The sequence below is a fragment of the Pogoniulus pusillus genome, chromosome 25, assembly GCF_015220805.1.
Source record: "Pogoniulus pusillus isolate bPogPus1 chromosome 25, bPogPus1.pri, whole genome shotgun sequence".
In the NCBI taxonomy this organism is placed as follows: domain Eukaryota; kingdom Metazoa; phylum Chordata; class Aves; order Piciformes; family Lybiidae; genus Pogoniulus; species Pogoniulus pusillus.
Window position 1 is genome coordinate 7,436,996 of NC_087288.1, and position 25,880 is coordinate 7,462,875.

Sequence of the window (25,880 nt, forward strand, 5' to 3'; positions counted from 1 at the left end):
TTTGTCATATATTCTCTTAGATTATTGCTCACCCTTTGCTGTTTATCTATAATTCAGCAACAACAATGGAAAGGACTCATATGAGATATATGTGGGCACAAAGCCCACGTAACAAATGGCAGCTTTTTAAACCTGAGGATGAATGAGAGTTAGCAGAGGTTATCAGCCCTGCGCGTTGCTCTCACATCTTTAGAGGTGTGCCAAAGCCTTTCAGCTGTGTTGTATTTGATGGAAGAAATTCAGGGCTGGTAGTTTGTATTTGGCTTCATCTTAGTACAAAAGTTATATTGGAAGGGGGTGGGGGGAGAAGATCTTTTAAGTGTTTTAGCTCCCTGGGCAGCATTTGTGCTTGAGAGTTGATGCTTGGAGAGGTCGGGATAAAACCTCTGCCAGGAAAAGGGAGCTCACATTGATAGAAATCATAGAATCCCAGAATGGTTTGGGTTGGAAGGGACCTCCAAAGCTCATCTAGTCCAACACCCTCGCAGTCAGAAAGAAAACGCTCCACTAGATCAAGTTGCTCAGCGCCTTGTCAAGCCTGAGCTTGAATATCTCCATGGATGGGGCCTCAACTACTTCTCTGGGCAACCTGCTCCAGTGTTGCACCACCCTCATGGTGTAGAACTTGTTCCTAAAACCCAAACTAAATCTTCTCTTCTCTCAAACCAATGTGATGTCCAGGTCGTGAGCACAAGCCCTCCACATGCAGGCCCAGGGCAGATCACCTAGAGTCCAGCTGAGAACTGAAAAGGTCTTTGGAGCTGCAATATTCCTGGGTTTCATTACTGAGGGAAGGGACTACTCTTAATTGAAACCAGCTTACCTAAAGTAGGGTCATCCTCCTATTACCCAGAGGAAGGAGGCAGCCAGCATTCTCCATTTTCCCCTGCCTGTGTGTGTTGTTGTCCAGCAGGAATGTCTGTATGCTGTACCCTTACACTGCCAGAGGCCATCTCACTATGAGTACCTGAGTGCCCAGCCAAAGGTAACTCATGCAGAGCAGGGACAGCTGTTGGCATACTCCTGCTCTCCTCCACAGTGACCCAGCACTGTGTGAGCAGAGCCAGCTCTAAAGTGAGACACTACAGCAATGTCCCTTTAGGGTAAAAAAAGAAATAAGCCCCAAAACCAAAACACAGACAGGAAAACAAAGTGCCTGTGTGCAAGTGCCCACTCCCATTGCCAAAAACCTGTTTGCAGTTAACACTGTCCCCCCACGCTTCCCTCCAGCAGATAATCCTTGGCTAACTGTTCAGGGTGGAGAGAGCTCCTGAACGTTCTCCAGCACCCTTTCCTAACCTAGCATGTGGAAAGACACTTTTCCAGTCGTTTGACCACCAATTTCTTCACCCCAACATTAAATCCCACGTAGAATGCAGGATACTGGGTGTTTGATTGTCGATTTAGATCTATTCTCGCTCTTAATTCCTGCATCTATCTTCAGGATAAAGAATTCATTTCCTTCTGGGAAAGGGAAAAGAAAAGGAGGCTGTGTTTGTGTTTGGATAACCAGGAGAGTTTTCAGACTGTGTCCAGCTGTTCTAGGAGAGATACTGAAAAGCTGCAAAGTGGATCCTTGTGCCACCTTATCTCACTCAGACAAGAAGACGCCCTCTGGCATATACTGATAAGCTATAGAGTTGATTGATTTGATCTCTGCTTTTGTTCTTCTTCATAATTTGAGCTATTGATTCTATTTATTAAAAACTAATTTAAAAAACACAAGCCCTGAGTGCTCAGCTGTTCCAGATCAGGCTGCTCCAGGCAGTCTGATCTGAAACTAATCCATTCACTGCTGATTTATTTTCACTCTGATTTCAAGCAGAGTTCTCTTCTCTGTTTCATCAGTACTTTTTTTTTTTCTTCTGTTTCTTTCTGAGGGAAAACAAAAAAAAAAAAAAGGAGATTTAATTTTGCACCTCCAGTGAGAGCAGGGAGGGTCTAGATTCCTTTTTTTGATACATGAAAGCAGCTCAGGGAAGTTTACCTAGCTCATATTCCTGCAGCTTTTGCTGAGGTGGACCACTGTGTATTGTTCTCTGTTGTCATATATCAAAGCACAGTAGTGTTTTTTATGCTAGGAGGGAAATCAGAGCATTTCCTTAAACACAGTCATCTTGCCATACTGGTGTGAATGGAATTTGCCATGTTCCTGAATTAAGGGTCAGCAGAGTAAATCCTTTCCCTACTTCTTCATGGGAACCACAGGTATGTCTAAATGCCAGGAGGATGGTTCTCTAAATTAGTGCCTTTATTCAGACTTAGGGTAATCAGATAAAGCCCCTTCTATTAAAAGCAGATAAAAAAATAAAGCCCTAAGAAGCCAGACACTTCTTAGCACCAAGCTGGATCTGAGCCTCTGGGCAAGGCTCAGTCAGCAGCACCTCGACATCTCTCTTGTATTGTGGTGGCCAAAACTGAACACAGCACTCAAGGTGTGGCCTCACTAAAGCCAAGCACAAGGGGACAGTCACCTCCCTACTCCTGCTAGATGCCATTCATGGGCTCCATTCACTTAGATGATTGTCCCATCTATCCTTGTTTTATCCATTCAGATTTTATCCAATTTTATGCCAAAAGATGTCTATCAGTGGACCATCTCTCTTGTGAGGGAATGCCCAGGGAGCTGGGTTTCTATAGCTTGGAGAAGAGGAAACTGAGGGGTTCATAAAGATGTGAAGGCTGAGTGTCAAAGGGATGGAGCCAGGCTCTTCTCAGCATTGTCTAATGACCAGTGAGTGTGAGCTGGAGCAGAGGAGGTTCCATATGAACAGAAGGAAGAACTTTTTCACTGTGAAGGTGACAGAGCCCTGGAATAGGCTGCCCAGAGAGGATGTGAAGTCTCCTTCTCTGGAGACTTGCAAAACTGACCTGGATATGTTCCTGTGTGACCTACTCCAGGTGATCTTGCTCTGGCATGGGGCTTGGAGTGGATGATCTTTCAAGGCCCTGTGTAACCCCTACCATTCTGTGATTCTGTGATCAGTCATTTAGAGCTGATGACACAGCCACTTCAAAGTTGATGGCAGGATGAGTAGGAAGGGGGCAGAAGTCTACATTTCATCTAGCAAGGTTAGATATTGCAAAGGATATATTTTCTCTTTCTTAGAGATCTTTCAGAACCATCAGCTGTGCCATCAGCAGGTCAAGTTTCTCCCATCTCTGTTTCACTGTTTTATTACCCTTTTTGAGAGGACCACGTATGTTTGTTATTTTTAAGTGCTCCATAGGGGTTTTGTGTTTGAGCAGCCCTCGGAAGGTGAAAGCACTAAGCACATCTTAAGGTAAGCTGCTGTTTCAGTTGTCAGTGTGGTCACACTGGCATCTTTCTGAAGCAGTAAGACTCACTTTCAAATGCATTAAAAGTCCATGTTTGACACCAGTGCAAGGCTTGTCCTTTATGCTACTGGGAAGAGACCTGGCAATCTTAAAGAAAGTAGTACAGTTAGTACTTTTAAGGGTATTGGTACACTAGCTGCTGTGTTGGATTTATTCAGGAACAGAACATTAACATATGAAAGTAAATTGATGGCTAGTGAAAGGTCAACAGATACAGTCAGCATTTGCAGTGGCAAGCTAGTTCTTGCTAAAATCATAGGAAAGCATAGTTATCTGACTTTATTTTTAGTGCAAGAAGTAATAAGGATTCCTTGCATTGTTGTTCCCTGTCTATCAAATTGGAGCTGTCTAGGGGGAAGAAGTCTCAATAACAGGGAAAGACTGTGAAGAAGAGGAGATGCACTCAAGAGAGTGCAAGATGAAATTGAAAAGAGTCCATCCACTGGCAATTCATATCTCTGTGAATGTTTCCCCCAGCAATCACTAAAGGATAAGCTGAAAAATAATTCTTGCTGTGGAAACCGTGTGGCTAGGAAGAGCACCAGTGGGGCAGTGTGCTGAGCAATAGCACTAAGTGGGAATCTTTGCATGCTTGAATAGAGCGTGCAAAGTGCACTGCAGTGCAAGGACTGTGAGCTCTCTTACACACAAGGAGGCTGATCACAGGGTCATAGAATGGTAAGGGTTGGAAGTGATACCCAAGGCAGGTCACACAGGAATGCATCCAGGCAAGTCTGGAAAGTTTCCAGAGGAGACTCCACAACCCCTCTGGGCAGCCTGCTCCAGGGCTCTGTCAGCCTGACAGTAAATTTTCTCCGTATGTTGAGGAGGAATTTCCTGTGTTCCAGTTTGTGTCCCTTGCCCCTCATCCTATCACAGGGCACTAGTGAAGAGACTGTGTCCTTCCTCTTGACACCCACCCTTAATCTGATCCCCTTTCAGTCTTCTCTTTTCCAAACTGAACAGCACCAGGTCTCTCAGTCTTTCATCATCCTGGCCTGCATCAGGAATGGTGTGGTCAGCAGGAGCAGGGAGGTCATTCTGCCCCTGTACTCTGCACTGGTTAGACCACACCTTGAGTATTGTGTTCAATTCTGGGCCCCCCAGTTTAAAAGGGACATTGAGATGCTTGAGCGTGTCCAGAGAAGGGCGACGAGGCTGGTGAGAGGCCTTGAGCACAGCCCTATGAGGAGAGGCTGAGGGAGCTGGGATTGGTTAGCCTGGAGAAGAGGAGGCTCAGGGGTGACCTTATTGCTGTCTACAACTACCTGAGGGGTGGTTATGGTCAGGAGGAGGTTGCTCTCTTCTCTCAGGTGGCCAGCGCCAGAACGAGAGGACACAGCCTCAGGCTGTGCCAGGGGAGATTTAGGCTGGAGGTGAGGAGAAAGTTCTTCCCTGAGAGAGTCATTGGACACTGGAATGGGCTGCCCGGGGAGGTGGTGGAGTCGCCGTCCCTGGGGCTGTTCAAGGCAGGATTGGACGTGGCACTTGGTGCCATGGTCTAGCCTTGAGCTCTGTGGTGAAGGGTTGGACTTGATGATCTGTGAGGTCTCTTCCAACCCTGATGATACTGTGATACTGTGATCATCAGACAGGTGTTTTGGGGGGAGAGCGGGTTGGGGTTTTTTGTTTGTTGTTTTTTTCCCCCCCCCCCAGGTTGGAAAAGACCTCCAGGATCATCATTGGCTTTTTTCCAATGATTTTATCAAGTTAAATACACAATAGTAGGAAGCTTTTGTTGTACTTAACAATGGATCAGCAAGATATTTGCAGAAAAGCTTTCTCTTTCACATTCACTAAGGTGTCTAACCCAGAACTGAAGGAATTTGGTCCCTGAACAATTTGTCTTGATCAATAGAGGCAGCATGCTGTGTGGAGGGCCTGCCAGCATAGGCAGAATCACTACATATCTTTCTGCTACAATCTCAGCCAATGAGCAGACAGATGCAGAGATTGCAGTAGGTTGGAAGGAACTCTGAGAGGTCATCCTCCCCAACCCACTCACACTCAGCAGGGACACCTTCAACTAGATCAGTCTGAACAGGGCCACATCAAGGCTTGAATGTCTCCAGGGATGGAGCCTCAACCACCCCCCTGAGCAACCTATTCCTGTATTTCATCACTCTCATTGTGCACAGCTTCCTCCTGACTTCCAACGTAAATCTCCCCTGCTCCACTTGAAAACCACTGCCCCTCATCCTATCACTGCAGACCCTTCTAAGCAGTCCTTCCCCAGCCTTCCTGTAGGTCCCCTTCAGATACTGAAATACAGCTCTAAGGTCTTCATGGAGCCTTCTCTTCTCCAAGCTGAACAGCCCCAGTTCTTTCAACCACTGTTTTCTCCCTGCTGCAGAATAAGCTCTTTCTCGACACATTCTTGGGACAGGAAAAGAGTTGAAGAGTGAGAGCAGGGTGGCTGTTCTTCCTCTGAATCAAAAGAGGGGAAGAAAACAGCTAACAGTCTCCCCATCTAGTTAGACTGTGGACATCTTCCGCAACCCTGTTTTCCTTGACAAGTTGCCCATGGGAAAGAACAAGAAGTAAAAAGCTCACTCTGCAAGCAGAAAATGCCCTGTGCTTGTACAGTGCTCCTTTTGTTAGGGAAGTATGCAGAGATAGGAATATAAATACATGCAACACGGAGGGAGTGTGCAGAGAATGGATCTTTGATGGGACCTCGCCACAGACAGAGATGGTTGCAGATATCGAGGTCGGACTTTGAGGAAGTCTCACATTTTTTACAAGCTGGACACATCTCAAAAGCCCATATGAGTGAGCTGTGAGGAAGGAGGATGTGCTCTCCTAAAAGCAGGGCCAGTGTCTCACAGGATAATCAGATACTATTAAAAGTATAGCTATTTGTAAAAATAAAGCAATCTCTATTTTCTGGCTCTCTCTAACCAAGACAGGATAACTTCATTCCTTTGTGTTATTTATCCTGCACAAAGCACTTTTCACAGCATGCTTCTGACATTATTAGAAGCAATTTGAACTGTGCTTTCAAGCTTATTGCTGGCCTCTTTTTTTGTGGGTAACTTATTCTGAGCAGTTAAACTCTTCCCAGACGTGAACATGATAACTGTGATTGTGTTCACAGGGCTAAAGAGGACTTGTTCTGTTGCAATTTGCGCTCACTGGCAAGCTTTCCTTCTCTGGATGTGAAGGAATGCAGAGCTCCAGCTTTGCTTTCCTTCTCTCAAGCTCCAGACAAGCTTAAAGAAAGGAGGAGATCCTTCCTTGCCAGGATGGCATTGCCTTGTGGTCTGCTTTATCTCCTGTAAATAGGACATAAACTTTGTCCTTTCACTTCAGTTTTGGGCTCCCCAGTTCAGGAGGGACAGGGATCTACTCAAAAGAGTCTGACAGAGGGCTATGAAGATGATGAAGAGGCTGGAGCACTGCCCTGTGAGAAGAGGCTGAGGGACCTGGGGCTTTTTGGTCTGGTGGAGAGAAGACTTAGAGAATCTAATCAATGTTTGTAAATATCTGAGGGCTGGGGGTCAAGAAGGAGGAGACAAACTCTTCTCAGTTGTGCCCTGTGATAGGACAAGGAGTAATGAATGTAAACTACAGTACAGGAAGTTCCTCCTCAACATGAGGAAAATCTTCTTTACTGTAAGGGTCACAGAGCCCTGGAACAGGCTGCCCAGAGAGATTGTGGAGTCTCCTCCTCTGGAGACAGACTTTCAAGACCTATCTGAATGTGTTCCTGGTGACCTGCACTAGATTCTAAGGTCCTGCTCTGGCAGGAGGGGTTGGACTCGATGATCTATTGAGGTCCCTTCTACCTCCTAACAATCTGTGATGCTGTGGCTTGCAGCCACTCATATCCATTGAAGGGACCAACCCCTTTTTGTCAGAGGGTGCTTTTCAGCTAATTCTACTCAGGGCAGATATTATTTGTGTTTATAACATATCTTGTGTGTTACTGCTACTTACACCTAAATCTTCAACAAAATCATTTATCAAACCCTTTGCAAAATGAGTTAAGGCAGAGACACACAGAGACAACTGGTCTGAATCTACAACTCTGGAGCAACCTGGTGAGGAACAGCTCTTGTGCTTGGAAAGGGGGAGGCTCTGAGAAGACCTTATTGTGACCTTCCAGGGGGCTTATGAGAAAAGTGGTGAGGGATATTTTAGGATGTTTGGGCAGTGATAGGACTAGAGAGAATGGAGCAAAAGTAGAGGTGGGTAGATTCAGATTGGATGATAGGAAGAAGTTCTTCACCATGAAGGTATGAGACACTTGAACAGGTTGCCCAGGTAGAAGCCTCATCCCTGCAAATTCTAAAGGCCAGCCTGGATATGGCTCTGAGCAACCTAATGTAGTGTGATGTGTCTCTGCCCATGGCAGGAGGGTTGGAGCCGGATGATCCTTAAGGTCCCTTCTGACCTTGACAATTCCATGATTCTTTGCCTCTCCATCTTTATCTCAGAGCGAGAGAAGCATCCAGCCTAAGTACAGTGAAGCAACTGCACTAAGTGACCACTGAGCATTTCAAATCAAGCGAACGTCCTGGTCTTGCCTCTCTTTTTCTCATTGTGATTTTTCCAATATTTGTTCTGGTTTGGCTTTTGTTTCTTTTGTTTTTCCTTTTCAGCTGCCTAGGTGGAAGACCTCTGTAATCTGTTAATTAGTTTGTAGCTGCTTTCAGACATAGCTGTGGTTTCCCTTCCCTTACATCTTGGGGTTTGGTGGGGTTTTTTTTAATCCCTCCTCTCTAGATCCATCCCAGCCTATTCAAGCAGAGGCATTTAAAAGCATCTTGGAACTTTATTTTTAACTGCCTGTACATGTGACCTCGGAAAGAAGCTATCTGCAGCAGGGGGTGGCGGGGAGGGGAATGTGCAGTCTTACTGAGGACAATGTATGCTTTGTCCAGAAACGAAAAGGCTATCGGTGCTGAGACTAAACACACCACGGTGTTGGAAAAGTAAGGCGGGGGGAGGGAGAGGGAGCTTTGCAAGCATCTTGCTTGACCACTTTACAGCCTTCTTTAGATGTTTTGGGTTGGTTTTTTTGGTGTTTGGTTTGTTTTTTTTTCTCCCCTCAACAATTTTTTGTCCTTTCTTATCGCTCCTTATCAGCGGTTAGCTGCTGCGGGGCTCTGTGTGCGACTTATTAGCTGACCTAAGCGAGGTCCTGGGGGAAAAACAAATCCCACACCGACTTTGCTGTGCGCCTGTGCCAACGAGCGTCACAGCTCTGCTGGAGAAGCAGGCGTTTTGTTATCTCTGTTATGGTATTATGGGCACACCACAAGTGAAATGGCACCGGGACATCAGCTGTGTGATCTTAAAACTCTTCCCTTCATCTCTTTGTGGCTGGGTGGCATTATTAGCTGAGCAACTGTAGAACAGGAATGCTACCAGCACTATTCATTATCCTTTTAATCCAATACAGAAAAAAATAATACCAAAAAAAAAAAGAAAGAAAGGAAATTGATTTTTGAGAGAGGCCACTGGTAAAGATGGAGTGATTTTTCATGAGCTGCTGCACATATTGCCATTTAGATTCAGACCTGCAAAGCAGATGGGCATCACTAATAACTCGATCATCACCGTTCTAATTGTGTTTGCTTTGTCTGTGCACTGCTTTCTTCAGCAGTGCACAAATCAAAATCTCTTCTTTCTCAGAGTTGCTCCTTACACCGCTCCCAGAGTAGAAGATACTGCCAAGGTGCATACCTGAAAGGAGGGCGTGCACCCTCCCAGATTTCCCTTGCATTTTTCTGTCAGAAGAATGGCTTTTCGCTTGTGCTGCTGATCATGACATTATATAGTTCAGCATAGCTCCATGGGTAGTTAGGGGCACCTGCCAGATTGTGTCCCCTCCAGCCTTTAGCCCACCCTCTGGACTGTTCACTGCAGGGGGCAAAGAGAGAAACACCAAGGTGGCCTTGATGCTGTACAAACACTGTTCAGCAAAAGCTTGGAGATTTGTGCTATCAGTATGGGTTTGGTCAAAATCTAAACCCCAGAACTGTATAAGATGCCACAAAGAATATTAACTCACTCCTAGCCTGAAACTCAGGAATTACAGAATCATAGAATGTTAGGGGTTGGATCACCAAAGACCATCATGTCCAACTCCCCTCCCAGAGCAGGATCACCTGGGGTAGGTCACACAGAAACATATCCAGGCAGGTTTTTAAAGTCTCTAGAGGTGGAGGCTACACAACCTCTCTGGACAGCCTGCTGCAGAACTCCAGCACTCTCACACCAAAGAAGTTGCTACTCATGTAGAGGTGGAACCTCCCATGTTCCACCTTGTACCCATTATCCCTTGTCCTATCACTGGGCACCAATGAAAAGAGACTTTAATAAGATCCCCTTTCAGCCTTCTCTTCTCCAGACTAACCAGCCCCAGGTCTCTCAGTCTTTCTTCACAGCAGAGTTTTCAAGTCCCCCAGTCATCCCTGCAGCTCTCTGTTGAACTCTCTCCAGCAGATAGATCCCTATCTCCCTTGAACTGGGGAGCCCAAAACTGGACACAGTATTCCAAATGTGGTCTCACTAGAGCAGAGCTGAAGGAGAAGAGAACCTCTGGACACAGTTTTCTTAATGCACTCTGGGCTACCATTAGCCCTCTTGGCCACAAGGGCACATTGCAGGAGGAGATCTTAGGTTTCTGTCTTCTCCCTTCAAATGTATATTGTCTAACTCTTCCTTGGTGGCAAGCAACAGGACTAGAGGAAATTGTTCCAAGCTGTGCCTGAGGAGGTTTGAGCTGGACATTATGAAATACTTCTTCACTGAAGGTGTTCTCAGACATTGGAATGGTCTGCTTGGGGCAGCAGTAGAGTCACCATCCCTGGAGGTGGGGGTCTGGTGCTTAGCGACATGGTTTAGTGTTGACCTTGCAGTGCTACATCAAAAGCTGGACTGAATGATCTTGAGGGTCTCTTCTGACGAACTATATTCTGTGGTTCTGTGATCTCAAAGGTCTCTTCCATTCTCAACAGTTCTGTGGTTCTACAAGCAGCTGATTTAAGCACCTTAAGTGAAGGCAGTGATTAGGTGCTTCAAGCAAAGGCAGGCAAGGCATTGAGGTCAAGTTCTATGTGTGTGGCTCTCTGTTAAAAAACATGTTCATTGCAAAGCTTTTCCTCCATGATTCAAGCTTACCTGTGCCATCAAGGTCCTCTTTTAGAACTGAGTCTGTGGTTACAGGCAGATACTCACTAATGGAAAAGCATTCTGCTTGGCTTTGGTTCTCCCTCATGATGATGATGTTGATTGGATAGGGCTGGGTGATAGGTTGGACTGGATGATCTTGGAGGTCTCTTCCGACCTGGTTGATTCTGTGGTTCTATTCTATGATTCTGTGCAGCTCTCTGCAAAGATGAGCTGATGGGATGGTGAGAGCAGTGTTTTGTCACTGACAGTGCCATTCTTTGTCATCCTTTCACTTTTATTATAAAGTCCCAACCTCAGCACCTTCTGGAATTGATGCATCTAATATAAAGCTTTCTTTGTGTTTAAACCTCTTGGGTGCTGCAAATAACTGTGTAACATGATATGAATGCACTCTAAAGAGATTAATTCCAGAGAGCAAATAAACCCAGTCCTTCTGTGTTTAGCTTGATGAGTTTTGAAGCTTGATGATTTACTATCTGATTTATGAGTTTTGGACTTGCTGTTAGGATGGGGAAAGCATAGCTCTATTAGCAGCTATGAAATAATTAATAGATTACAGAGATCTTCCACCTGGGGAGCTGATGAGGAAAAATCCTTCCATGTTCATGCATATCTGTGTATGCCCTCCCTAGTGAGATACCTACTAGAACAAGATCCTGGTCATAGTGAAGTCATATAGCTATGTGAACCCATTCCAATGAGCTCAGAGCTTACAAATGTTCTTCATAAATTTAAATTAAATCTCATTTAGCTGAAAGGAATCTCATGATTCATTCCACAGAGAATTAGGACAAAGATTTTGGGCCAAAATGACACAGCTTGAATGATTTACACCATCTGGGACACAGTCTGCAGTATCTATTTGTCTCGTCTTAGAATATGAAAAAGCAAATAGTCCTTGTTCTTCCCCTGTACTCCACACTGGTCAGGCCACATCTTGAGTACTGTATCCAGTTCTGGGGTCCTCAATACAAGAGAGATGTTGAGATACTGGAATGTGTGCAGAGAAGGGTGACAAAGCTGGTGAGAGGCCTGGAGCACAGCCCTGTGAGGAGAGACTGAGGGAGCTGGGGGTGTGCAGCCTGCAGAAGAGGAGGCTCAGGGGTGACCTCATTGCTGTCTATAACTACCTGAAGGGAGGATGTAGCCAGGTGGGGTGATATCTTCTGCCAGGCAACCAGCAACAGAACAAGGAGACACAGTCTCAAGTTGTGCTGCAGGAGGTCTAGGCTGGGTGTTAGGAGGAAGTTGTTGGCAGAGAGAGTGATTGGCATTGGAATGGGCTGCCCAGGGAGGTGGTGGAGTCGCTGTCCCTGGAGGTGTTCAAGACAGGGCTGGCTGAGGCACTTAGTGCCATGGTGCAGTTGATTGGACAGGGCTGAGTGCTAGGTTGGACTGGATGATCTTGGAGGTCTTTCCAAAGTGATTGGTTCTGTGATTCACTGTTGCATTGACTAACCAAACAAAACCAATAAAAACACAGAGGGCAGGATTTTTGTGGATTTCTGCATTTAATCAAGAGCACATTAAATAGGTAAGGGAATCACTGTGTCTTCTCCTGATGTAAAGCTAATACTCATCTGTTGCTTGTGCTGGAACCTTCAGCACGTCTCCAAAGCAAGAAGCAAAAAACAACCAACCAATAAAAAACAAAATAAATTAGAGAGTAAATTGAATTTCACTGTCAATCTTTGTTGTACAAAATGCACATTGCTGCAGAGGCTTAGAAGGTGATAGCATCAGTCTATTAACTCAGAGATTAAAGTAAAATGTTCCTCAAAATCCCTTCACAATTATTTCTTTGGAAGTGAATTTGGTGATTTAGCATCATGGTCACCAAATCTTTTTGGCTTTTTATCTTTATTTTCCTTTGGTCCTTTAAGTTATAAAGTTTATAGTGTCTGCTTGATAAAGTTCACTCTAACAGCATGGATTTGCAATTTACATGAGCCGGTGAAGATAATTTCACAATGCACACATTTTCTGATTAACTGTGTGTGACTTAAGTAGATCTGAGAAATGAGTCTTAAAGGGTGTTTTGAAAGACCTACATTCAGCCATGCTTTATGGAGCAGCATTTTTTTTTTAGCTAGTCTAAGTTCACAGAATCAGAGAACTTCAGGAGTGAAAGCGATCTCTAAAGATCATGCAGTCCAACATCCCTGCTAGAGCAGGAGCACCTGGAGTAGGTCACATAGGAATGCATCCAGGTGGATTTTGAGTGTCATCAGAGGAGGAGACTCCACAACCTCTCTGGGCAGCCAGCTCCAGGGCTCCAACACCCTCAAAGTGGATTTTTTTTTTCCTTATGATTACATGGAGCCTGCTCTGCTCCAGCTTGCACCCATTGCCCCTTGTCCTGTCATTGAACATCACTGAGCAGAGCCTGGCTCTGTCCTCCTGATGCTGCCCTTCACATCTTCATAAACATGAATGAGGTCACCCCTAAGGCTCCCTTGTTCTAAGCTAAAGAGCCCCAGCTCCCTCAGCCTTTCCTCAGCAGGCAGATGTTCCTCTGCCTTCAGCATCTTTGTTGCTCAGTGCCAGCCCTCATAGGAGAGCTGCCCCAGCCCTCTGCTCATACTTGTGGCCCATCTCTGGACACACTCCAGCATCTTTTTTTCCTTCATGTCTTGTGCTCTTCATGTCCAAATTACTTCAGCTGCAGAAGACTATTCCAGGAAAAGTTTGGTAGATCTTTTAATGACTGGAAATGTTAGAGGTTGTCTCCTCGGGGTCAGGACTGGGTCCAGTCTTGTTCTATGTATTGATCAAGGACCTGGATGAAGGGACAGAGTGCACCCTGAGCAAGTTTGCTGATGATACCAAACTGAGAGGGCTGGCTGAGGCCCTGTTGGACTGTGGTGTTGTGCGTCATGACCTGGAAAGGCTAGAGAGCTGGGCTGAGAGTAACCCCATAAGTTCAACAAAGGCAAGTGCCAGGTCCTGCACCTGGAGAGGAATGACCCTGTGTAGCAATGCTAGCTGGGATCTGACCTGCTCCTGAAGTCAGGACTTCCCTCCCCTGTGCCTGTGCTTCAGCTGCCATGACTGCGTGGAGTGACCATAATGCCTTCCTCTGCCCCTGGCAAAGCCTGGTGCCAGCGTGGGAGCCCTGTGTGTCTTGAGGCTGGTGCTTACACTCTGATATCCATCTGAAAGCTCTGGCAGATGAGATTTAATGTTTCCTGGGGGCTAGCTGTGTGTACAGATTTTCGGACCCCTTAAGCCTCAGCCTGACCTTTCTCACACCTTCTCTACCCAGCTCTGGATTTCCAATTCCACACCACACACTGTTTAATCTGCTCAGTGCTTTCTTTGCTGGTGCTTATGTGCTGACATTATTTTTCAGGACCAAAGACTACATTTCTCCTTCAAACTCGTGGTTTTGTAAAGGATGCTTTTGTTTACTCGTTTCTCTTGACATGAAACATGCTTGAACAAACGTGGGCTGCATTAATTCCTTTGACCCTAAAATAATGCTGTCAGCAAAACCAAAGGAAGGCTTTTCAATTGCTTCCTCTGTGTACCTCAGGAAACACTGGTACTGAGCAGCCAGTACGTCAAGTTAAGTACAGATTGATTCCTGGAGCCTAATTGGTGAGATTTATTGACAGTACAGCATTTGGCTACTTATAATAGATGCCTATTCATTGCACACTTGATAATTCACCCAGTAGTTGATTCTAATTTTCAGTGTTTGTTATACCATTAAGGCTGACTTTATTGGCCTACTTAGGGACATTTAAAAACAATTAACCTTAATTTTTTTAAAGTGGAATGCAAGTTTTCAGCTATTAGACTTCGATTCTGCTTTCACTGCTCCAGGGTATTGGACACAGGGCTCCTGAATTCTGATTTCTTATTAAGGCAGGATAGCAGGTTGTCCAACAAAGAAACTCGAGGTTTGGTTTTCACTTCCATGCACTTGTGGCTTTCCTCATGTAGGCAGCCTCATCTGTCAACAAAGTTCTCTTCCTCCTGCTCTGCTCTCGTGAGATCACACCTGGAATACTGTGTTCAGTGTTGGGACTCCTCAGTTCAGTAGAAACAGGGATCTGCTGGAGAGAGTCTAATGGAGAGATGTGAGGATGATTAAGGGACTGGAAAATCCTATGGAGACAGAGAGATCTAAGGGCTGTTTAGTCTTGAGAGGAGAAGGCTGAGAGAGGATCTAATCAATGTCTACAAATATCCGAGGAGCGGGTGTCAGGATGAAGGTGCCAGGCTCATTTCAGCAGTGCCCAGTAGTAGGAGAAGGGACAATGGATACAAGGTAGAGCACAGGAGATTCAAGCTCAACATAAGGAGTAACTTCTCTGCTGTGTGGGTGCCAGAGCCCTGGAGCAGGCTGCCCAGAGAGTTTGTGGAGTCTCTTTCTGTGGAGACTTTCAACTCCCACCCTGGATGCATTGCTGTGCAGCTAGATGATCTCCGGAGGTCCCTTCCAATCTCTGATACTCTGAGATTCTCTGATTGTAGTAATTACCTTTCTGAAATAATGTCATTGCTATGGGACCAGGCTGTAAATTCATGTTGTGGTCAAACATGGCATTGTTCTCTGCACCTGCTGAGACAGGATTCATTTCAGTGTATTGCCACAAAAACAAGCAACAGAGGAAAAGAGAAACAAAAAAAGGTGGCTTTTCAGGATCAGTTTTTTAGGGCTCCAAAATTAGGCATGCATGTCCACAAAGGAGAGCACAGGAAAGATTTCAAAGCAGATCAAAGTTAAAGAGTCTCCTGATGCTTCAGCTTTGTAGCTCTAAGCCTGCTGGGTGTTCTGCAAGGATCCACTGTCCCCAGCTGCACTCTGAAAGCGCAGGTCTAGCTTTGCCTGTGTTACACTGGTCATGCTTCCAGCAGGGCTTTACAAATTGTCTAATCCAGGTAAGGTCCCTTCTAGAAGCTCTTCAGTCCTTCTAACGTTTGCATAATGATCTCGATGCTGTAATTCTGGTGTGACAGTGTGGTGAAGCTCTTTTCCTGACTTGCATTAATGATAGTTACAAGAATAATGGAGTATCAAATGGACTTCATCATCTTTCAGGATTGAGCACACCATAAATTTCAGTGTTTAATGTTTCAAACCAGGCTCAAGCCTATCATCACAGTGGCCTCTCTAGAGCTAGGTGATCATAGAATCATAGAATCAGCCAGGTTGGAAGATACCTCCAAGATCATCCAGTCCAACCTAGCACCCAGCCCTAGCCAGTCAATTAAACCATGGCACTAAGTGCCTCAGCCAGGCTTTGCTTCAGCAGCTGCAGGGACAGTGACTCCACCACCTCCCTGGGCAGCCCATTCCAATGCCAATCACTCTCTCTGCCAACAACTTCCTCCTAACATCCAGCCTAGACTTCCCCCAGCACAACTTGAGACTGTGTCCCCTTGTTCTCTTGCTGGTTGCTTGGGAGGAGAGACAAAACCCACCTGGCTACAACCTCCCTTCAGGTAGTTGTAGACAGCAATGAGGACCCCCCTGAGCCTCCTCTTCTTGAGTTAAATACTAACCCATACCTGGGAATCTAAATAGGAAGCTAGATTCTACTAAAAAGTCCTACAATTGAAAAATAGGAACTTATCACAGTAGTATTCTATCAGAATGATACTTTCCCACCCAAGACTTTGATTAAAACATGATAATGCCCCATAAAAATTCTAAACTAATCAGCTGAAATAAAAAATAGATGAGGACTGCATGAATACTTTATGTAAATGGTAAGAAAGTAAGTCTCTGGTTTTGAGGAATTGTGTTAAAATTTTCAGGGCTTGCACAGCAGATAACACCAGGCTGAGTTCCCATTTCTATACTCCTGCAGACCTTACAGTAAGCAAAACCAGTTCCAAGGTGATAAAAATTAGGGATGGTCTGGCAGTCAGGCTCATCAGGAAGAAAAAGACTTCAGAAAACAATTCATTTCCATGTGAAAACAGGCCAAGAAATGGAATCAGAGGGAGACAGCCACATATCTGACACAGGGGATGGGTTTTCTATAAAAAGAAATCATTTTTTACCACTTACTACTCAGCACAAGCAATATTATTTGATATCTTGATCATTTATCTGCCTGGTAGTTAATAACTGGAAGGTTGGCCATTATTGTTTGTTCTCAGCAGCAAACAAAAAGTAGAGTCTTCCTCCTGACAAAATACCTGTGGGCTGGAGCACCTCTGCTGTGATGATAGGCTGGGGGAGCTGGGGTTGTTCAGCCTAAAGAAGACTCCAGGAGGACTTTGGAATTGCCTTCCAATACCTGAAGGGATCCTACAGGAAGGCTGCAGAGGGACATTGCATAAAGGTGTCTAGAGACAAGGCAAGGGAGTACAGTTTGAAGTTGAGGGAGGGTAGGTTTAGACTGTATCTTAGGAAGAAGTTCTTTAGTATGAGGGTGCTGAGACCTTTAAATAGGTTGCCCAGGGAGGTTGTTGATGCTTTTTGTGGGTGTTCAAGGCCAGGTTGGATGAGGCCTTGAGCAGCCAAGTCTAGTTGAGAAGTGTCCCTGCCCATGGCAGGGAGATTAGAGTAGATTAACTCTGAGGTCCTTTCCAATCTAAACCACTCCATGATTCTGTGGTTCTATGAGTCTGTGATTTCTCATGACTCAGCTCTGCTTTCCTGACCTGGCATCTAGTCAGGAGCCCACCATGTGAATCACGTATCATGATGAGCAGGTTGTCTTAATCCATGCAATTGTCTGTGCTCACTGTGTCTGAATAATTAAATGTGTGAAAGAAAACAATTACCCAGATAAGACCTTGTTCCTCCAAGGACTAGTAAAACCTCTACTATTTGTTTCCTCTGTGCCATCAGAAGTTTTGTACTCATTTTTGTCTCTTGTGACAAAAGGAGATGAGTCCAGGTTAACAAAAACTTTTATATGATATTTTAAATGTGGGGGCTTTTTTCCTCCATAAAACACATTTTGTGACCTCTCAACAACAAAAAAAAAATGATTAAAATGTTGTCTTAGTGCCTGCAGATAGAGTTGTGTATCCCAAACTCCCAATTTTGTGGCACATTATGGACTAATTAGAGGAGAGACTGTGAGAAGCAATAAAGGGTATTAAAGTTGCACTGATGGGAGATAGTAGCTGACTCAAATTATCTGTGCAGCACATTAAGTTTTATGTTGCATGAGTGTGCATGTGCCACCTGTGTATGCAACCCAGCTCAGCCAGGCCCTACAGGTTTGCTTCATCCTGTGCTTGAGGATCCCTTGAAAGGGAGGTCAAGACGAAACTGTCCACTATAAGTGCACAGAAATGCTGTGGTGAACGGGTCTGGTTTCTTGTTGAAGCAAAAGAAGGGAATTGAGTTACTGATGGATGTTTTCCCCCTAGCAAGCTCCAGAGGTGGCCTGATGCTGTGCTCTGCTTCTGATCTGGGCAGGCAATTAGAGTCCCATGAAGCCATTGAACACTACAGGATCACAGGGTGTCAGAGCTTTGAAGGGACCCAAAGAGATCATGGAGTCCAACTCCCCTGCCAGAGCAGGACCACACAATCTAGCACAGATACAGAGGGATGCATCCAGACAGGCCTTGAAAGGCTCCAGAGAAGGAGACTCCACAGCCTCTCTGGGGAACCTCTTCCAGTGCTCTGTGACCCTTTCAGTAAAGAAGTTCCCCCTTGTGTTGAGGTGGAACCTCCTGTGCTGCAGCTTACACCCATTGCTCCTTGTCCTATCCCAGGGAGCAGGTGAGCAGAGCCTGTCCCCCTGCTCCTGACCCCCAGCCCTCAGATATTTATAAACATTGATTAAATCCCCTCTCAGTCTTCTGTTCTCCAGACTAAAAAGCCCCAGGCCCCTCAGCCTCTCCTCATCAGGCAGTGCTCCAGTCCCCTAATCATCCTTGTAGCTCTCTGCTGGACCCTCTCCAGCAGATCCCTAACCCTCTTAAATTGGGGGGCCCAAAACTGAACACAGTATTCAAGAGGAGGTCTCACCAGGGCAGAGTAGAGGGGAAGGAGAACCTCCCTTGATCTGCTGGACACACTCTTCTTAATACACCCCAGGATCCCATTGGCCTTCTTGGCCACAATGGCACATTGCTGCACCATAGATAACTTATTATCCACCAGCACTCCCACGTCCCTCTCCACAGGGCTGCTCTCCAACAGATCACCTCCCAGCTTGTACTGGTGCAGTTTATTATTCCTTCCCAGGTGCAGAGCTCTGCACTTGTCCTTTTTGAACCTCATTTAGTTCCTCTGTGCCCAGCTTTCAATCTGTCCAAGTCTCACTGGATGGCCACACAGCCTTCAGCTATGTCAGCCAAGGAGGCTGTAGTAAGGCGGGCATCAGACTCTGCTCAGAAGTAACTAGCAAGAAGACAAGAGCAAATGGCCTCAAGATGCACTGGGGTGAGGTTAGGTTGGATAGTAGAAGAAAAGGGGGTTTGCTGCAAGAGTGGTCAGGCATTGGAACAGGCTGCTGAGAGAGATGGTGGAGTCACCATTCCTGGAGTTGTTAGAAAAGTGTGTAGATGTGGCACTTTGGGACATGGTTTAACAGCCATGGTAGTATTGGCTTGATGGTTGGACTCGGTGATCTTAGAGGTCTTTTCCAACCTTCATGATACTGTGTGTTTAAACACCAAAGCCTTCGGGCTGGACATCATCCTTGTAGCAGAGATAAAGACCTCTTGTGTGCTGCCAAGGCTCAGTCCTGTGTGATGAATGCTGAATAATCATCCCATTTCCTCTCTTTTCAGGAGATTTGTCCTCACCAAGATGAGAGTCATTCCAGAAGGAGCTTTCGCAGGACTTGGTGACCTGGAGAAAATGTAAGGATAGTGTCAATATTTACTGGGAAGCAATAGTCTGTGATTTCAGTCTGAGAGAAATCCCCTATCTCTGAGCTTCATCTAGTTTCACCTCTCTGTTTAAAAATACAAAAGATTACTATTTTTTTAAAACTTTTTTTCTTTCATCATGTTCCAAAACATTGTTGGCATCAAAGCATTTTTATATCAGCAAGCAGACAGTCTCCAGTGAAAGGATAGGCTCAGCATGGACTGTTGTTGCCATTAATAAATACAGTGCCACAGCAGAAGACCATGGGGAAGTGATTATTTTGAGAGTTCTGCAGAACCATAAATCACAGAATGTTATCAGTGGAAGTGACCTCAAAAAATCATCCAGTCCAACCTGCCTTGACAGAGCAGGATCACCCAGGGCAAGCCACACATCCAGAATGGAAGTCTCCAGAGAAGGAGACTCCACAACCTCTCTGGGCAGCCTGCTCCAGGACTCTGCCACCCTCACAGTGAAAAAGCTTTTCCTCATGTTGAGGTGGAACCTCCTGCACTCTACCTTGCACCCGCTGCCCCTTGTCCTGTCACTGGACATCACTGAGCAGAGCCTGGCTCTGTCCTCCTGACACTGCCCTTCACATCTTTATCAACATGAATGGAGCTCAGGCTCCTCTGCTCCTAGCTAAAGAGCCCCAGCTGCCTCAGCCTCTCCTCAGCCAGGAGATGTTCCCCTGCCTTCAGCATCCTTGCCACTCTGCGCTGGACTCTTTCAAGCAGTTCCCCGAGGTCCTTCTCAAACTGAGGGACCCAGAACTGGACACAATATTCCAGATATGGCCTCACCAGGGCAAGATAGAGGGGCAAGAGAACTTCTAAACCTACTAACCACATCACTTCTAATCCACCCCAGTAAGCCATTCGCCTTCTCTGGAAACTTTCACAACCTTCCTGAACACATTCCTGTGTGGCCTGCCCTAGGTAATCCTGCTCTGGCAGGGGAGTTGAACTTGATGAGGTCCCTTCCAAGCCCCAGCACTGTGATTCTGTCATAAGCCCATCAAGCACTGGCTGTAAATGGTCATTTTTCTTGAGAAAAGGAAAAGGAAGTCTTCCCTTTTGTGGCTGTGAGTCACCAACCAGGAATAAGATCAGCTCTACAGCAACAGTTTTGTTGGCACTTGTTTCCCCCTGGTCCTACAGGGTTCTGTTCAGCCTAGTCCTTATGGAAAATCATTGAGCTCTCTGGACTATGAAGTGAGTTGCAAAGTGCATTGAAAGCTGACAATTACCTTTAATTACTCAGAAAGCATATGTCAGATATGTGTGAAGGCAATGATCACATAGAATAAGGTGTCTCTAAGTGGTGATTTGTTATTAACCTAAATAATTAAATTATCCATGGAAAAGAGCTTAATTTGAACATATATCTTTGTACTACTAGTCCATGGAGAAGAAATTTGGGGCAGAGAGTTTATAGCAAAAGAAGGGGGGGGGGGGAAAGATCCTTGAAAACAGGAATGTGGTAAATATGTAAATGAGACCAACTGGCATCAATATGGCAAACAGATACAACCTGAAATAGCTCACAAATCCTAGACCTAAGCCCTAAAACATTCATCACAATTATTCATCATGGTGTAGGGACAGAAAAGTTTGTAATCAACTGACAGATTTGCATATAAAAAGCACAGCCTTTGTATGAAAGCTTCATTTATTTATTTTTACTCTTGCAAGATCCTGCAGAGAAAGGAAGATTAAAGCAAATTTTGGTCTATTTAAAGAAAACAGCTATTAATAACCTGATGCTTCCCTACAGTAACTTGTGGATAGCTTGATGTGTACAAATGAGATACTTCAAGCTAGTACAGATTCATGCTCACCTAGAGCTAAGCAGAATTCCTGAGTGTGTTACTGGTCATTGCTCTACATTTAGGCACTGGAATGAGCTGCACTGCCCAGGGAGGTGGTGGAGTCACCGACCCTGGGTCTGTTTAAGGGTTGTTTGTATTGGTGCTTAGTGATCTGGTTTAAGGTGAATCTTGTAGAGCAGGGTTATAGGTTGGACTTGGTGATCCTGAGGGGCTTTTCCAACCTGGATGTTTCTGTGATCTAACTGAAAGAAGGTTGTAGTGAGGTGGGGATTTGTCTCTTCTCCTTAGTATCAAGTGATAGAAACAGAGGAAATGGCTTCAAGTTGCACCATGGGAGCTTTAGATTAGCTACTAGGGGAAAAAAATGTACTGGAAGGGTGACCAGGCACTGGAACCCAGGGAAGTGGTGGAGTCACCAGCTCTGCAGCTGTTCAAGAAATGTGGGGACATGGCACTTTGGGACATGGTTTAATGGCCATGGTGGTGTTGGGTTGAAGCTTGTACCCAATGATCTTGGAGGTCTTTTTCAATTGAAAATGTCATGACCAGTGTCTCACACAGTCCAACAGTGCTGTATACAGGATTGTTTTCATTACTATATCATTTCTAACTGTGACTATAAGCTTAAACAGGGTCAGCTTTAAAACCCAGAAACTCCAGTGGATGCTGGTGTGTGGAATCATCCACTGGGGATGATCTGGCTGAATACAAGTTACATCAGAGACAAGTCCTCTGTGAGCATCTTAACTCTGTTGTATTTATGCTCCAAGTGAATTAAGGCTTTTGAATACAATGACCAAAAATTCCTGGTCTTCAAAGAAAAAAAACATTTGGTATCATCTTTCAACTTTCCTGCTTTTCTTTAGTTTCCTTCTAAACACCCAAAGAGCTGAGAGTTTGAACAGATCTCTTTTTCCACAAACATCAAATACTTCCACCTATGTCCAGTCAGGCTCCAGTCACAGTATCCAGGAAAGATCCCATTTCTTTTCCATTTGGACTTTTCAGAATGGACTCATGATGGAAGAATGTAGTCTGACCCAGAAATGTTGGCATGGAGCACTTCATCTGCCTTCCCTTGTGAAGCTCCAGGTTTAGTTACCAAGTCAAAATCCTTTGGTTTTCATCTGTTGCTTTTTTGCTGTTGTTGGTGTTTCGTTGGTTGGTTGTTGTTTTTTTTTCTTCATTCAATTTGGCCAAATACAAAATGGAATTTTGCTTGGTGAAACTGTCACAGGGATAGTTTTGCCATTTTGAAGGTTTTTTGAGAGAATGAGAGGCCATTTGGACATTCTGTAGCTGGTTGTTTTCTTCTCACCTATCTAGATGTCTTCAGCTACTGCAAAACCAGGAAATGTCCTTTCTGCAGGCTGCCATACAGACAAACAACACTTGCCAAGCACCTTCTAAGAGAAAGACCCTTCTTTTCCTCTTGCATAACATGTTTAGTGTTTTGAGATGAACTGGCAGGCTCTAATCATCTGAGTTTTCTCTTCCTAAATGTGCAACATGAATTTTCTTATCCAAAACTGCTTCAGAAAGCCACAGATCTGAGGAACAGCTTAACTATCTCATGGCTAGCAGCTCTCTGTCTTCTGCACAGCTCTTGCTTCATGTTAATTGAACAAATGGATGTTGAGGGAAGCAGATTAGTTTTTCTCAATATATTTAGTCTGCTCCAAAGTTTTAGCCAACTGGAACGTGGCAGCTCACCTGGACTCCTGCTCAACCAACCTGTTTACACTCCCAGAACTAATTAACGCTCCAGTTGCTAAATTAAAAGGGAGCCTTATGCAGGCACATACCTGACAAAATCAATTCAACATGCTCTGCATCTGCTGTGTCATCTTAAACCTGTGCTGGATGTGCTTCATTTGGTGGAGAGACAGTCTGAAGCAATATTGAAGTCTCTCTTTTTCTCTTGCTAAGTTTCCTCCTATTGTCACATGGTAGCAAAGTAGATTGGTGCATGGTGGTCTGCAAGGTCTGACTCAGACACCGTATTTGTAGGGAATTTTGTCTGATTGCCTCACCATGTGCAAACCAAATAGACTTCATATTTGTACCCTGAGGCACAGGACAAGTCACCACCAGTTCACACAATCACAGAATGTCAGGGGCTGGAGGGGACCTCAAAAGATCATCTAATCCAACCACCTTGCAGAGCAGGATCATCTGTACCAGCCCACACAGGAACACATTTATTCTATTGGAATATTATATGCATCTAATCTGTGCATATTTATGCCTATTATATATCTATGTATGCACCAATACAGATCAGGGATTGACCTGCTGCAAAGCATCTCCATGGAGAAAGACCTTGGAGTGCTGATGGGCAATAAGTTATCCATGAGCCAGCAATGTACCCTTGTAGCCAGGAAGACTAATGGTATCCTGGGGTGCAATAAGAAGAGTGTGGCCAGCAGGTCAAACCTCCTCCCCCTTTATTCTGTGTTAGCGAGGCCTCATTTGGAGCACTGTGTCCAGTTCTGGGCTCTGCAGTGTCTCCATCTTTTCTTGCACTTTATATCATGTGCTGCCTCATTTGGTATGTGAAAGGCTGTGATTAAATAAGATCATTAGAGCTCTTCTGAGCAAATGGTTAGGATTCAGAGTAACCAAGACACTTAGAAGTTGGTTTTAGGCAGGAGTTCCTTCCTATGGTGGGGTTTTTTCATCCTTTGGGTAAATCTGCTACTTATGTTTTTGCAAGAAGCAAAATCTGGATTTGCAGGATCTGCTGTGACATATAAGTTAAATAGTGCATGCTTCCAAAATATTTATCTCCATCCCTATGCTGGCAGCAGGGATCAGGGCATTCTCTATGCCAAACTACATGCTGAGTAAGTAACAGTCATATGCTGGTAATAAATACTCCAGGGTATATTCTCAAGGTGCAACTCCATGGAGATTAAATTCTAATTTACATTGTGGGAAGTTATGTGTAACATTCTACATCTTAAGGACAGGGCATTGAAATAACTATACTACTTAATGCATTTAAATGAGTCTAAATATGTATTTTCTCTCAGGGAAACAGAGAACTAGAGTTCAAAAACACTAAGGTGAGTAACCAGCATAAGCAATGAAATTCAAAGTTCAGGCTGATGTCCTAAAGAAAGTGTTTTAATGAGGCCACTGTTATGATACAAGGCTTTGGAACAAGCTGCCCAGAAAAGTTGTGGAGACCAAATCTGCCTGGATGTGTTCCTGTGTGATTTACTCTTGGTGACCCTGCTCTAGCAAGGGGTTTGGACTTAGATGATCTTGAGAGGTCCCCTCCAACCCCTACTGTTCTGTGGTTCTGTGATTCCTTCCTTCTGTCTTCCTGGTCCTGAGTTAGCAGGCACTAAATGTGTACAGCTACCACAGACCAGTGGTCAGGCAGAGAGCAATCACAGGAGGCTTCCTGGTTCCTTCAGAAGGACTTGCAAGTCTCAGGGGTCCCCATCCCAGCTGACCTTCCATGTTTGATGGTGATCAGGTGTTTGAAACTGTCTCTTTACTGCTTGCACTTCAGACCTCCTATCTAAGAAAGTCTGTCCTCTGCTATCTGAATCACACAGGCCCTAGCTCAACAGCATCCACCATGTCAGCCTTCATTTGCCTATTGCTGCTCTCTGTCCTTCGAAACAGGTTGTGGCAAATGGGATTCAAAAGACAAAACAGCTGTGAGACCTTCTGCATGTGTCCAAAAGGTTGAGAGAGGTTCTCCTGCCCCTCTACTCTGCCCTGGTGAGACCACATCTGGAGTATTGTGTCCAGTTCTGGGCTCCACAGTTCAAGAGGCACAGCAAAGTAATGGAAAGAGTCCAACAGAGGGCTATGAGGATGATGAAGGGACTGGAATATCTGTCTGATGAGGAAAGGTTCAGAAATCTGGGTCTGTTTAGTCTGGAGAAGAGAAGGCTGAGATGGGACCTTATCAATGTTTACAAATATCTGAAGGGTGACTGTCAAGAAGATTGTGCCAGTCTCTTTTCACTGATGCCCTGTGATAGGGCAAGGGGTAACAGACACAAACTGGAACACAGGAGGTCTCATCTCAACATGAGGAGAAAGAAAATCTTTCATGTGGGAGTGCCAGAGCCCTGGAACAGGCTTCCCAGGGTGGTTGTAGAGTCTCCTTCTCTGGAGACTTCCAAAACCTGCCTGCACATGTTTCTGTATGGCCTGTTCTATCTGATTCTGCTTTGACAGGAGGGTTGAACTGGATGAACACCATAAGTTCCTTCCAGTCTCTGTTATTCTGTGATTCTCCCAGGGGTCTGTAGCACACCATGCTAGAGAAGCTGGACAAAGCAGTGCCTTGTACTGCTGTCTCTCGGTGTGGTCATCAGCAGCTCAGATGAATTTTCTTCTTGAAGGTGTGCCATTTCTTCTGCAGTCTTTGCAAGTATCATCCATTGGATAGCAAACTTAAACCTCTGGTATGAATACATTGGAAGCCAGATGTGTTCCTAAGTCAGTTTGTTTGCTGAAAGCAGAAGCTATGCCTCATGTTCTAAATAGAACAAGTAGCAAAAGAATCACAAAGTCACAGAATGTTAGGGGCTAGAAAGGACCTCGAAAGCTCATCCAGTCCAACCCCCCTGCCACAGCAGGATTGCCTAGATCAGATCATACAGGAACACATCCAGATGGGTCTTGAATGTCTCCAGAGAGGGAGACTCCACAACATCCTTGGGCAGCCTGTTCCAGTGTTGTCACCTTCACAGGGAGAAAAAAATCCTCGTGTTTCCTTGGAGCTTCCTGTGCCTCAAC

The 25,880-nt window shown here is 45.1% G+C and overlaps 1 protein-coding gene across 6 annotated transcripts in view; it reads left to right on the top strand.

Annotated features, from left to right (window-relative positions):
• The window catches only part of FSHR (follicle stimulating hormone receptor), a 326,011-nt gene that overhangs the window by 251,020 nt on the left and 49,111 nt on the right, over positions 1-25,880 (top strand). For all 6 annotated transcript variants that reach the window (XM_064164314.1, XM_064164315.1, XM_064164316.1 and 3 more), the window contains one exon: positions 19,201-19,272. In XM_064164314.1, the coding sequence (XP_064020384.1) occupies positions 19,220-19,272 (53 nt within the window). In that variant the 5' untranslated portion in view covers positions 19,201-19,219. The remainder of the gene's footprint in view (positions 1-19,200; positions 19,273-25,880) is intronic.